A 15,263-nucleotide genomic window follows, 5' to 3' on the forward strand; every position below is an offset into this window, starting at 1 on the left:
CATGGATAAGTGACTCCTTCAGCATCTTACAGTCCATCCATCAAGTATATGAAGACAGAGGGGCAAATTCCTTAAGCGTGAAAATTCTCCAGTGACGGCTTCACAGCCATCACAACAGTTCGCCAAGTGTAAATTTGGTAGGACAACGCCAATTCCCTAAAGAGTGAATTTTGGCTAGTGTTGCTTCGGCAATCATCAAAGATGCGCTAGCGTTGCCTAATTTGCAGCAAATACATTACATTACACAAGTCCAGGGAACCTTCATAAATAAAATTGAGTTCTTATAATGCCCTACACATGAGCCCACTGTATAGTTTATGTTCCATATGTTACAAAATGTAGGGGGGAACCCGGTTACCCAAAAAAAAAAATTTACGGACCTTTGCAGGCTATCACTCAGAAAAAAGGAAAAGATGCCAGCATTTTTGGGACTTAGAAAAATGTTGTCCTATGCACTCCATTGAACTTCGCCTGGTCTGAGCTGGAAGAAGGCAAGTTTGGCGAATGATGTAGCCTTTAGTAAAATCTGCATTTTAGTGAATTTGTGGTGTTACGTCCGTTCACCAGAGCGAAACTTCATCTGGGGTTAGAGTGCAAATCAACGCTAGCGTCTATCTCCTTTGCTAGCGAAGTGACGCCTGCGCCCGTTAGGGAATCGGTGAAGTTCTTCTTCGGAAGTGAATCCAATAGCAAGTTCTCATTCGTACTGAAAAGCTAGAAAGGGTGGGTGAAGCAGTGACACCCCATAGAGATGGCAAGGAACAGGGTGCTCCTTGTGTATGCAGTGCAATGCCAAGCTCAGCTCTGTTACGTCTTCATTTGTATCCTCTGTATCTGATTCTTTTAACATTTGCAAAAGGGACATTGCATCCAGTGCCAGTTCCATGACATGATCACTCCTTAATTCTGTAAAGCTGCAAAACAAAAGCAATAGAGTTATGAGAATAGGACTGGCAGGCATTGCAGGTTTTCCTCCATCCATAACAATACAAACACTAAGGGGGTTATTTATCAAGGTCCGAATTTATCTCAGTATCGGCTGCTACAAACTCCGATCTAAGCCGCTCGGGTTCTTAATGATTATTTATTACTACATTTTCCTGAAAATTACCTTTGCGGGAAAAGCAACGATTTTCATGATTTTTTCTTGAATTTTCCCCGAAAGCTGTGAAAAAATTGTGAAATTGCCCGAAACCCCCAACACAACCAAAAATCAATGGGGCTGTTCCCATCGACTTTTATGCAACCTCGACAGGTTTGAGATGTCGTGTTTTTATATTCAGGCTTTTTAGCCCTCGGGGTTTAATAAATTCCGAAAAATTCGTGATTTTTTTAAAAGCCTATTATTTTTTTAAAAGCCTATTTATTTTTTTAAAAGCCTATTATTTTGTAATAATAATTATTATTACAAAAAAAAAATCAAAAAAAATCACAAATTTTTCGGATTTTGGGGATTTTCAGGGTTTTTCAGGTATTCCGAGTTTAGTAAATAACCCCCCTAATAGTTCCCTTTCTGCACAGATTGCAAAAAAGAAACTCACTTTGGCAGACATTGACCAGATGGGGGGCCTCCTGTCTTCCAATGTCAGTAGATTACAGTTAACATCACATGATTCATAAGAGTTTTTGTCAGCAAACGATTCTCTTTTATGATACATTATATATACTGTGTTGGAATAGGTGCCTGCAGGGGCTGCAGAAGGATAGGAACCAATTCAGAGGCAAAAACAGTTTACTGCGTATTGCAGGTATGGGATCTATTATCTGGAATGTTTGGGACCTGAATTCAATATTAGTTGGACTTAAAGTATGTGTGAATTTAGGAGATACCTTGCGAGTGTGATGCCTTTTGCTGTAAGGCCCGGAACAACTGTGAGCTGGTTACTTGCAAGGGACACTTCCAAGTGGAGTTCAGCCCTTAGAATCGAAAGATTAAAGATGTCGGAGTCAATGGAGAATTCCACCTCTTTCTTCCCACTACCTGTATAAAGACAGAGAAGAGGTCAGTTTTTGTCCATTTGATTTATTATTTTATGAGAAATAGCACTAGTAATATGCATCATGCATGGTAGTGACAACATAGTAGTAAACACACAATGTGTCTGCTAAAGTAATCACTATGGCAGCTCCCTCTCATATAAGCTGTCTTAAATACAAAACAGACAAAGTTCATGAAAAAGTGGAGCTGGAGTCAGGTTGTAAAAGAGTTAAAAAAGCTTATAGTTATTATGGTCCCTGGTAGACATGAAACGCGTGAAGCCTGTTTCTTAATTATGGAAAATAAATGTAAGCTTTTTTAACTCTTTTACAACCTGACTTCGGCTTCACTATTTCGTGGGTCCAGGCTTGTGCCAGCCTCTTTTGATATTTTCTGGTGTTTGACCCCCCTAGCTGAAGGTCTGGGGCGTGTGCACCCGGCCCCACGTTTACAGCATAAACTTATACAAAATGTCTTTGGATATAGCACATACTGGTTAAATATTCTGTCCACTTACCAGGAGTCCAGGTTCCCTGAAGGCCTTTTACCCTCTTACAGGTAAACCCAAGTTTGCAGCACCGATAAATTCTGCTCATGTATTTGAAAAGATTCTGATGAGGAAAAGTTGGCCTCAAGGACCCTGTATAGACTTTGAACAGGAACATGGCGCTGGGGTCCTGTTGGTAAATAATATCCTGGCTCTGTATCCATGGTTGGCTCATGTAGGTACACTGCGCACGATAGTATTTCAGTATGTTCTGTCTGTTGCTACGTCTCCCACCAGTCATCTCCGGGAAGGTGCCCACTCTTTCCTTAAAGGGAGTATCTGCTCTGCTTTGTTTGATGAAGTTATTGGGATCTCCATGGCTTTCCACTTTGTTTCTCAGCAATGTGAGTTCATTATGTTTCCTAAAGTGCATGGGGAAAGTCCAAGAAACCTGTAAAACTAGGCATATCCAGAGCCAAACTGTACCCATCTCTCTTCCTGTAGGGCTTGTGTTGTAATGCCTTCTCTACAAACACAATGCCTTTAAATAGTCTTTCCTGACCCCCTCACCCAACCACGTCTCAAAAGCTCCTTTATTAAGGGTGTTTCCACAAGGCATTGAAAGGAATGCTCTTTCAAGTAGGCAGCTGGTGTCAAATCTCTGAACAATGTGTTTCACATGCTGAGCTAATGACTTGGCTTTGTACACCAAGCCATTATGGTAATAGCGCTTGTAAGCTTTTTGGTCAATCTCTTCTATACTATACTGAAATATAGCCAGGGAATGTTTATTGCAATACTTGTATCATGTCTTGACGTAGTAAAAAGCAGGCAAGATTCCAAACGCGGCCAGTTTAGATGTATACAGCAATCTTATCTCTTCTGCATCCACCATATATTTATGTTATTGATCTCAAAGCTTCATGTGAACAAATAGAATGTACATAGAGTACTGCTGGGGTTTTGCAGGGTTATAGCAGCCTCAGTAAAATAGCGTGAGTGTGTGGAGCCCCAGGGAAGGAATAATAAAAAAAAAAAACACATCAGATGCAGGAGTTTTTCTTATTGCAGCTGAATATAACACCTTTAACACCAGGAATTGGGGCCTGAACACCAGAGCTTACAATCTAATGATTGCCCTTCAGTATCATGGCTATTTCTAGTGGCAGTTTAAATTAGCTTAGATTGTAAGCTTTATGGGACAGGGACTTCCTTCCTACTATGGTGTAAATTCGAGCGAACGCCACACTTCGCCAGGTGTAAATTCGTTACCACTAAGCTAATTCATTAAAATGCAAAGTTGAGTCTCGGCAACCGAATGCTGGTGAAGTTTCACTAGCGTTAATTCGACAGCGCAAGCATTTCTTAGTGATCTTTCGCTAGCGTTCAATTCTGCCTATCGAAACTTCATTAGTACTCTTAAGCTTAGATACATTTGAATAGGGCAGGTACATATAGGGCGTATAGACATCTTTATTAGAGATGTTGGCGCAAGTGGCCACTTATTATTATAAATGTCCAAGGAATCAAAATAAAGAATAAAGAGATCCTCAAATCTCCCAGACATGAGCCCACCCTAAAACTAATGAGGCATACCCCTTGGCTGGAAAAAAAATGTTAATAGTTAGGACTTCTGAAGGCAATCCCGCTTGAAAAATTTAAAAAACACCCGCGTTTTTTACAACTTTTATCAGTTTCCGGCTTACAGGATATGATGTCACTGACATAAGATTGAGGAGGATGTAGCTTCATCTTTTCAGTTCACCTGGTCTAAGGTGGCTGAGGGAAAACTCTTGCGAAAGGGGTAACGTTCTGTAAAATTCACACTTTAGCGAATTTGCGGAGTAACGACCAGTCGCCTGGTCAAAGGGTGTTAACGTACGATACCGACAGTCTCTTTCGCTAGCGAATTGTCCTCTACACCTGTTTTTTTGGCAATGTCCCTGCGATTTGGCACTTTGGATCTGGCTTATCAAAAATTGAGTTGGCATTCTTTTCTGGATTCCAGAAAAAAAGAGAAGGGGAAAAATATGCATGTATTTTCTAAAACCTCAAATAGTTGGAATTTATGAAAGGAAAAAAAAACATGCAAAAAAGTCGCAAGAAAAAACTGGCGAAGTTGTATAACAGTCAATGGGAATATTCTCTAATAGCTTTTTCTTTCTTTTCCCAGTTTATTAAAACATTCAGACTCATTGAAAATGAATGATAATGAGACAATTATATAATGATGTCGTGGCCATGTGGCTTATTTATGCCAAAAAAAAAAACACACATGGGAATATTTTGTCTCGTTTTCTCTTTATATAAGATAGCATTCAGAAAAAAAGTTGTAAATGTTACCAAACAAACTAGTACTTTACATAAAAAGAGGGAATAAAGTGATAATAAAATAAGGTTTACAATGAAAAGAGTGAGTTGATGTAGGCAGGTCTGTGGCTGCCCATATAAAAGATTACAAAAATGACACGTCTGACGGGGGTTTAACAAAAAGTCTAGGCAAAAACATCTCCTTCTTCACACTTTAAAGAACTGTTGTGATTTCTGACAGATGAAGTATCAAGTGCATTAGAATAGGTTTCTGCAGAGAGCTCACTGCATCCAGCAGGAAAGCGAAAAGATAGCAGTAGCCACCTCTCAAGCTTATTGTTATGGTAAAGTTTCACTTATGCTCAGAAAATAAATGACAGTGGGAGTTTTGGCTCCACATACAGGGCCAATTAAAAAAATAAAAAATATGCATGTATTAAAAAGTAATACACAATCATTTCCCCTGGAACACTAACAGCAGTAAGTTATGGTTACGGGATCTGTTATCCAGAAACCTGTCATCCAAAAAGCTCCCAATTACGGGAAGGCAGTCTCCAATAGACTTCTTATAATCAAATATTTAAAAATGATTTCTAAATTACAGAAAGATCCCTCATTCAGGAAACCCCAGGTCCTGAGCATTCTGGAAAATATGTCCCATACCTTTATTAATCTAACTACCCAAAAGTTCTTCTTAAAACAGTCTTTCTCTTATAACAAGGTGTCACTGAAACCATTCTTTAACATTTTGGATGGGTGGTACCAATGTGGTAGCAAGTAAGTTGCAGGTAAAACTTAGTCCCTTTGTAAAATGTATAATGAAGCAATAGAATTCTTAATGAATCAGATGAAAATTGAGCATAGGACTGGCCAGATATGGGATGACTTTGACGTAGTTGGCCAGCTTAAATATATTGCAATATATGGACAAACAATCCCTGTTTTGTTTAAAGGGTAAGGCATTTTTCAGTAGCAGTATGCACAAAATGTCTCTGTCTTAAATATATTGATAATGGGTTGAGTGCAGAGGACTCTTGTATTTTTCCATGGGTGGTACCAATGAAATAAAAATACAGTAGAGCCCCACTAAAAAAAACATAAATTTGGGGAAAGCTTAAAAAATTACTGAAGCGTACATGGGCCAAACCGCACGAGAAGTCTATGAGAAGTTTGGATATCAAATAACATAGTCCCTTTTCTTTTTCCATAACTTTTTTCACCCCCCAAACTTTTATTAGATAAAGCTCTAAACATTATATATACACTAGTGATGTTACAACTGGCCTGAAACCCACAGGTCAGGAGGATCAGGACAGCCAATTACTTTTCAGGCAGGTTGAAAGCCAAACTATACTCCACCCCTCCAATGATGTCAAAGATGCTGTGGGTTATTGTGCTACAGTTTAGTTCAGAATAATAGCAGTCCGACATCACTAACCTGATCAATCACTGTTTTTGGTAGAAATTATATTCTACATAGTAAATCATTTACTAATAGGTATAGTAGAGTAATAGAAAACTAACAGACCCAACAGTCATGTCATGCTGCTGATTCTGTGTCATTGAATCATTAATTGAGCTGTGTTCCAAATAATAGAAGTGTTTACAATAATAGCAAAAAAAAAAGTTGATTGGAAAGGGAAAAACATAAATAAATGCAGAAAACAATAGGCTGTTCGGCTAAAATTATCTCAAATACTTTAAAATGGCAACCAAAACCTGAAAGATGGCAAAGAGCCAATGATCAGCTCCAGGAAGATCAAAGAAGGTCTAAAGTTACCTGTGAGTATTGTTACAACATCTCGGTTCCAGACCAACAAGATTGATGTTATGGAGTGGCCACCCCAATCCCCGGACCTTAATCCAATAGAAAAAAATGCTGTTTCTGAGGCAAAACCAATGCAGAAGAATTGAGGAATGTAACAGGTGCCAGAAGTTGGTGAACTCCATGTAACACAGAAGTGCAGCAGTTCTCAGAAACACTGATTATACAACTAAATATTAGTTCAGTGATTCAAAGGAAAGCAAAGTCTTGAGACATTTTTCAGTTTATACAGTGAATGTTTGAGATTTGTAAAGAAGAATACAGACACTGCTATTTTTTTGGAACAGCCTAATATTCCCTTTTCTTCACTTTCTGTAAAGGAATAACTCAAATTTGATTTGGAATAGAATGTGAATAGAATGTGCAGTGCTCCCAAGAACTCCAATGCACCCTGCTTATCTTTCAGAATGCATTGAGCACAATAGCTCCAGGGTTCCCCATGCACCTAAAAAATCAAATGCAGATGTAATTTTGATGCTAAGTGCCAAAAATCAACCAGACTCTGCACAATTTCACCATCACAACTACCCTTGGTAGACCTTGGCATTATGAAAATAAATGCTGCAAAGGTGATTTGTGGCCAAAATGGAGATTTGCACACTACACTTGAACTTGTAAGTCAGCCCTTTTAATGTATGTTTGGTGTATGTGTTCCTCTTTTATAATGCTGCAGATTGTAACTTATTTTTTCTCCTCATCTCTTTCCTATTTTCCTTCTTCCATTTTTTCACACCTGGGAGGAAGATAATAAACTGATACTTACCTTTCAATTGTCTTACTTAGTATTTTCTATATTTTATACAGCCAGCAGCAAAGGCTTTGAGTTGTATTAAAAGGGGCATAGATTCACAGGAGGAGGGGGTCATTCTTCCAATGTATAGAGCACTGGTCCCATCTAGAATATGCCGTACAGTTTGGTCTCCAGTGCTCAAACAGGACATTATTGAATTAGAGAGGGTACGGAGAAGGGCAACTAAGCTGGTAAAAGGTATGGAAAATCTTAGCTATGAGGAAAGACTGGCCAAATTGGGGATGTTCACGCTGGAGAAGAGGTGCTTAAGGGGTGATATGATAACTATGTATAAATATATAAGGGGATCATATAATAATCTCTCTAATGCTTTATTTACCAGTAGGTCTTTCCAGCCGACACAAGGTCACCTATTCTGATTAGAAGAAAAGAGGTTCCGCCTCAATATTCGGAAGGGTTTTTTTTACAGTGAGAGCTGTGAAGATGTGGAATTCTCTACCTGAATCAGTTGTACAGGCTGATACATTAGATAGCTTTAAGAAGGGGTTGGATGGCTTTTTAGCAAGTGAGGAAATACAGGGTTATGGAGATAGCTCATTGTACAAGTTGATATAGGGACAGTCAAAAAGGAATTTTTCCAACCTCTGAGACTAATTGGAGATGTGTGTAGATTATAAACAGAAAAACAAGTGAATATATAAATCATGAAATAAAAAGTGAACAACTTGTCCAATGGAATGAATTAATAAATATAGATTTGTACGTTATGCAGTCAGAGTTCTCTTGTTATAGGCTCCAGTAAATTGGACAGCAAGTCATAAATATGGAATGAAGTCAGCAATTTCAGATACTTAACTGGCAGGATCGGAATATCTGCATGATTTATTCCATACATAATTATTCCTCACTTCCCAGCAAGAGAGATGCCCAAGGATGGTACAGAATTTGGATCCTAACGACACATATTAAATGTGCAGGATAAAGGACACAATATATTCAAAAGTGCAATTGTGTGAGTAAACAAAATCACTACACGCTAACTGTGCAACTACCATTCTCCTAGGGTTATATTTATTTCATTTATTCATTACAGCAAAAATCCTAAACACAAAGCTACGAACCAATATAAACGATTATGGTTTACTTTACAAAACCAAGACACATGGATTGACAGACATACAGACTGTATTCTCCAGGCCATGAAGCAGCCTTTCCATGATATAACTGTGGCTCTTATTGTATCAACTCAGTGCAAACAAAGGAGATGTGTTTGAATTGTTTGCTAGAAATTTAAGATTAAAATACATTTCTTGGGTTTCATGTTTAGGCCCAGAATATGAAAATACAGATTATTTAGCATTGCAGTTGTATTGCAACTATATATATTCCAGCTGTAGCCTTGTAAATGGGACTCATCATACTAACTAGTGCTAACACTTTGTGTATCCTACACTTAGTGGGTTATTTATTAAATTCTGATTGTTGAAATCTCGAAAAATGTGAGGGTTTTTTTTTACTATAAAATCTAAATTTTTAGTTAGGAAAAAACCCTCAATTTTTTCAGGATTTAGTAAAGCCCAATGCTGCAAAAAAAGTCAGAATCTGAAAATCTGGCATCTCTGACCTGCCGAGATTATATATAATTCAATGGGAGAGGTCCCTATCCCATATGGAAGTTATTTGGTCTGCGCTGGAATTAGCCCGAAAATCTGACTATTTCGGACTTTTTGGGCAAAAGTCAGAAAAATTCAGCTTTTTGGGAAAAGCCCCCAAAAAAATAGAGTGATTTGGGAAAAAACTACGAAATAAATCATACAATTTGGTTTTCGCTTAATTTTATCGAGCTTGTCCCCGATCTGAGTAAATCGAGCTTTATTAATAATAAATAAGGTCCAATCTTGGATAGTAGTTTGGTCTGACTTTTTTTATGTAATACAGACAAATTCAGATTTTGATAAATAAGCCTCTTAGTGTGTACGAGACAGAATGTAGTTTATGAACAACGTTATATTCCTTGTTTATCAATGCCAGTCTCTAGCGTGCAATGAAATTCATCAGAAAATTATGTTTTTTCTCAGTGAAAAAGCTGACACCCTATTTCCAGACTTCTACATTTTTTAACCAGTTATTTTTTATTATAGAGACCAGTGTTATTTTTACAGTAAGTTGACGAGTTTTGGTTTTTTAGCTTTTAATACTCCTTTCAGCCAGCTATGGTATGACATTTATGAGACAAGTGCATTTAGGAAAATTGGGTGTTAAGTGAAACTTACATAACACCTTGACTAATTAAATCATTGGCTTTATTGTTCAGTTGAAAGGATGCATTCAAATAGAATCCAACAGCTTGGATTTTGACACCTCCAGTTAGGGTCATTAGATGAATGGACTGTCTATTGACGCCTAGAACATAAATTAAATGATTGGCTTATCAGGGCAGTCGCAGTTCTAGTAAATAAACTTCCTGAACTCTGTAAAGGATTGTGTGCCATTCTGTAGTTTTCATATCCAAATTAAAAAAATTAAAGACAATAAAGAATTTAAGGTAAAATAAAAATATACATTATAATCATTAAATATCAATCCAGAGCTCACACAGCATGGCAGAGCCAGGGAACAAATGGGTCATTTAAAATGCAGAAGGAGGCTTCTTCTCTGCATGCAGTGCATTATTGTCAGACATAGAACCGTATCCTCCAGGCCAGCAGAGGTTATTGTATTATTTCACTACCGGCCAGGACGGTAAAATACCAGCCAGATGGCAACCCTAGACTTATCATGCATTATGCTTACCACATCTTGAATTGAGGTCTTGTCATGTTGGAAAGAACATTCAGCTAAGAGAGTCAACACTAAGCCTTTCACATTATGGACATATAACATCATCTGTACCATCATCACCTGTGTAGAGCTCACAAGTTATGGCCAGTCTGTGACATCAAAAAAACCTTTGGGGAAAAACTGATATCTGTCATTTGACTTGATAGTGAACTCTTTTCTAAGGTACCATCGTTGGTAGTATATTCTGGCTTGTCTTGCCGGTCACTACTACTTTCAGGCTTTTCTAACAGTATAGACTGTTCACAACTATTGGTTTGGTCTTCCTCTGTAACACTGTCAGAATTATCTTTTTGAGACACTGAAACATATTCCTCAAATGTTTCCAGACCATCCTCTTTATTCTCAAATTCCATATCAGCCTCTTGTGATATAGCCTTCTGCTTTTAGGACCAAATTATACAGAGAAGAGTTAGTATCACTGTGTGTTTTTGCTGGGTTACCACCAGATTATTTAGGTGATGGATATTGCATTGGGCTGTCATTAAATCAAGGAAGGGCTATTCTACACCATTGAAGCAAGTAAACCTGCACCTGTTCCTTGTAATCGAGTCTCTTCTGTTGGAAGGTGCACTGGAAAAGGTTCCCCTCTTCTAGTTGTTTCTTCATGAGTATCATCCTCTGAGACCAAAAACTGGTTTCCTGTGTTTTTTTGGTGAGGCCTGACAATGTTCTTGAAGGTGTGGGCATTCGGCAACATATAGATACTGCACACTGTTGTAATAACTATGGGTTGAAAAAAAACTGTTAATCGTTTCAGTCTCTGGTGTATCCCCAAACATCACCAACTCACAAAGGGCCAGCTGGACTGGTCATGCAGGGCCCACCGGGGCTGCCAGGTGTGTATTTGTGCTTCAAAAATATAAGTAAATACAAAATATTGAGGTTAATGTAGTGCAGTCTCACTACTGATGCCCCAGTCCAAGGGTTTACCAAAAAGTGGAAAAAGTCAATAATATAGCGAGGCCTGTTTAAGTGGACTCATAGGCCTATGAGTAAGGGCCCATGTGGCACAAAACGATGTACTAATAAATATACCTGGCCTGCAGGTACAGAGGCTGGAACCGGCTGGGCTGCAGGTACAGGGGCTGGAAACTGAAGCATTGGCATGGTAACGGGCACAGGCAGCTTTCGGGGAGCCGGCACAGGAGCAAGGACTAGCTGGGAAGCCGGCACAGGAGCAAGGACTGGCTGGGAAGCCGGCACAGGAGCAAGGACTGGCTGGGGAGCCGGCACAGGAGCAAGGACTGGCTGGGGAGCTGGCACAGAAGCAAGGACTGGCTGGGGAGCCGGCACAGGAGCAAGGACTGTTTGGGGAGCCGGCACAGGAGCAAGGACTGGCTGGGAAACCGGCAGAGGAGCAGGTGACTGAAGAGCCGGCACCAAAGCTGGAGAATGGAGAGCCGGCAACAAAGCTGGATACTGGAGAGGCGGCACCAAAGCTGGAGACTGGAGAGCAGGCACACGAGCTGTGGGCAGTGGAGGGTGCTGGGAAATCGTAGAAAAACTAATAAACTGAGGTTCAGGTCTGAGAAAAAAAAGAGGGTGACCTGGGTTTGGCAGCTGCCACAGGAGCAGAAGGTTGTGGAGGAGACATGGGCCAAAAAACTGAAGGCGGCCAATCTGACACAGACCAGACAGCAGTTTGTAGTTCATCTTCATCCAAGTCTAGATCCTCCCAGTCCTCATCGAAGACTGAATCCTCCCAGTCATCATCGGAGACAAAATCCTGCCAGACACCATCAGTGAAATGGATGGAGTCTTCTGCCTTATCCTTTCCACCCCAAGGGAGTTGCAGTTTAACAACGGAGTCAGAAGGCATGGAGGGCTTTCCCAAAGGCTTCCTGCAGTTAGGCTGAGTCATTCTGTAAGGTTTACAATGGGGAACCGTTGTAATCGAGGATAGCCACTCCATGGGGAGTGGATATGGTGGGAGCCCAGGGGTGTAGCCATAGGTGATTGGAGGCAAAGACATGATGAAAGTAAATAGTAGATTTAATGGCAGCCAGAACACAGAAAACAAAAAGGCAGGAACGGGCAAAAAAGGCTAATGGGGTATCCACAAGGCGGGGCGGGGTTTATAAAGGGAAGGTGATTAGGAATGGGAGACGCATGAGGGTAAACGAGGTGGGTGGAAAACATACTGTGAACAGGCAGATAAACAGAAACATCAGAAACATCAAACACAAGAGTTCAGGATCAGCCCCACGAGCCCCCAGTGGCTCATGAGGTAAATGCAGCCAGTGCCCAGTGTCCAAAACTTCCAAAACAAGGGTTTGAGTCCCGGCTGATCCTGACATGCCCCAAGAGACACTAGAACAAGGGTTTTGTGAAAATGACAGGGCCTCCTCACCATCCCCAGCAGATTCAGCAACAAGCTCAGCAGCACCCCTAGAGCCAACACTAGCTGAAGTGCTTAACGCTATTACTGGCAACTACACAGTGTTAATGGGGAAAATTTATGAGCTAAAGACAGACATCTTGAAACATGATGTACAGAGGCTGAGAGAAAGAACTGGGGAAGCTCAAAGGATAATAGGAACCCTAGAAGATATCTCTGCACCAATGCCAGGCAGACTCACAGTAACAGAAAAACAAATAGCTCTGTTAGAAACAAAAACAGATGACCTAGAAAATCAGCTGAGATGGAATAATATTAGAATCCTGGGCCTACCTGAAAGAGCAGAGGGGTCAGCTACAGAGAAATTTGTGGAGCAGTGGCTAATAGACACCTTCGGCCAAGCAGCTTTCTCCCCAGCCTTTACAGTAGAGAGAGCTCACAGAGTGCCTGGTAAACCACCTCCACCAGGGGCACCTCCCAGACCTCTAATAGCCCGATTACTGAATTACAGAGACAGAGATGCAGCGTTGGCTGCTGCCAGAAAGGCAGGTAACATCCGCTACGAACAGCAAAGAATATCAATCTATCCTGATTTTTCTACAGAAGTGAGGAAACAGAGGGCAAGTTTAACAGAAGCCAAGAAACAACTAAAGCAGAAACAGCTGACATATGCCATGATGTTCCCAGCAAGACTTCGAGTCACAGACAACTGTAAATCCCACTTCTTTTCCACACCTGAGGAGACCATGAATTGGTTGGAGGAAAGACCACAAGCCTCATCAAATAGAGACTGAAGTCACATAACACCAAGATGCAATGAGCGACAAGGCAGAGTCTGAAACAGAACGATCCAACCAAATACTCTGAACCTCCATACGGCCGAACACTCGAATTACCCCCGATATAGCCATGCCGTTAGTGGCATATCGGGGAAAGATATCGATCGGGAAGGTTTCATTTTTACCCGACCGACCCGACGAGCGGATCTTTGAGTCTATGGCCAGCTTTACAAGCTAGCAGTTATGATGGTGTCACATTGTCTTGCTACAAGTTCCCTTGGCAGACTTATCACAAACTAAACGTCTTACTGAGCACTTCCCCCAGCAGACTTATCAAATATAGGGGTGGAAATAAAACACACACACATTGATCATCATTAAAGAAGAATAATATATTGTAAGAAAAGTAATACAATACCGATTGAAGACAACGCAACGTCTAGCCGAGCTTCCCTTGGCAGACTTCTGAGAGGAACATCAGCTGGGGGACCCCGGGCCCAAATCAAATACAGCGACTCCCAGAGCACATCAATCGGCCAATGGTCCTTACAAGACCAATTATTCTACACAACACGTCTGCTTGTAGATGAAGTCCCGAAGCCCCCCCCAGCTGAGCTCCTTTTTATATTGGTACAATAACAAAGTAATAGATCATTACACATTGACATATAAAATAATAATAATGGCTACATGCCCAGGACATGAGAATGACCATGAAAATGGAAATAACCATGTGAATGAAAATAATTGCTGTATATAATTGCTGTGTATTTTGATTATAACTATGTGAATAAGATATGAGCTTCCTCCTTAATAAACATACCTATATGTTTATGAGTCTATTACCTTAACTCCTACTATTCCCTGTTCTCCTGCTAATATCAGTACATCCATTGTACAACTAAGGAGCCATATTGAATGCACTTGATCACACTCACATTCATACATGGCCTGCCATGTCACATTTGTATCACACACATATAACGGTAAACTGTATAATGATAACGGAGAGGAAAAAGGTAAATACAATATGTTGTTTTACACATATACAGAAACATGGTTAGTAAACAACAAGGGCTATGGTTAAGATCTTATCTTGGAATGTAAGAGGTCTAGGCGATGCAATTAAAAGGAGATTAGTGTTTGATTTTGTCCACAGGAATAAACCCCAGTTGATCCTACTACAGGAGACCCATCTGGTGGGAGGGAAAGTTTTAGCACTGAAAAAACCCTGGATTAGTTCAATGTATCATTCCCTCCACTCAAGCTATTTTAGAGGTGTTTCTATTTTGGTATGTAAGACATGCACGCTTACTGTGGAATCAATTATCTCGGATAAACAAGGGAGATATGTTATCATACAAGGGGCACTTCAAGGCAGGAAAATCATCCTAGTGAACATTTATGTTCCTCCCCCACTCACGGAAATTTTCCTAGGTGAGGTTATGGTAAAAGTACTAACCCTCCCTATGGCTACCTTACTGTTTATGGGGGATTTTAATGCGGTAGCCAAAGCAGATCTAGAAAAGCTACATCCCCCAAGAACCTCTTCAGCAGACTTGAATAGATGGTTAAATGCATTTCAATTAGTGGATGCATGGCAGGCCCATAACCCGGGGGTGAAACAATTTACGTGCTACTCCCCAGGGTACAACTATATGTCTAGAATAGACCTGGCCCTAGGATGCAGTGAGATTAACAAATTGGTGCACAAAGTTGAAACTCTCACTAGAGGTATCTCTGATCACTCACCGCTCCTACTCACTATCTCAACCTCACAAACCCCAGCAGACAGGATTTGGAGATTAAGAACATACTGGGCGAAACACACCCAACTGAATTAATCTATTCAGACTAGTATAGACATCTTTCTTGAAGTAAACAGAGTAGTATCCCCACATTGTACATGGGATGCCTTTAAGACCTATACAAGGGGTGAGTTTATTAGAAATAT

At 40.2% G+C, this 15,263-nt stretch overlaps 1 protein-coding gene across 1 annotated transcript; it reads right to left on the reverse strand.

The window, feature by feature from the left end:
* Window positions 1-529: 529 nt before the first annotated feature.
* Window positions 530-3,006, reverse strand: XB5848002.S (uncharacterized XB5848002 S homeolog). Its single transcript, XM_018244042.2, has 3 exons — window positions 2,496-3,006; window positions 1,831-1,981; window positions 530-914 (listed from the first exon to the last, which is right to left on the reverse strand). The coding sequence occupies exons 1-3, from the start codon at window positions 2,953-2,955 to the stop codon at window positions 698-700; spliced, it is 828 nt and encodes a 275-aa protein (XP_018099531.1). The 5' UTR covers window positions 2,956-3,006; the 3' UTR covers window positions 530-697.
* Window positions 3,007-15,263: the final 12,257 nt, after the last annotated feature.

The sequence above is a fragment of the Xenopus laevis genome, chromosome 1S (genome assembly GCF_017654675.1).
Source record: "Xenopus laevis strain J_2021 chromosome 1S, Xenopus_laevis_v10.1, whole genome shotgun sequence".
NCBI lineage: Eukaryota > Metazoa > Chordata > Amphibia > Anura > Pipidae > Xenopus > Xenopus laevis.

What these genes read in the sequence shown, in the direction of transcription:
- XB5848002.S (XM_018244042.2), bottom strand. Translation starts at nt 2,955, where the DNA reads ATGGGTACAGTTTGGCTCTGGATATGCCTAGTTTTACAGGTTTCTTGG. An exon ending in TCAGGGAACCTGGACTCCTG is followed by an intron (nt 1,982 to 2,495) that starts GTAAGTGGACAG and finishes GTCTTTATACAG; the next exon opens with GTAGTGGGAAGAAAGAGGTG. An exon ending in AAAGGCATCACACTCGCAAG is followed by an intron (nt 915 to 1,830) that starts GTATCTCCTAAA and finishes TTTGTTTTGCAG; the next exon opens with CTTTACAGAATTAAGGAGTG.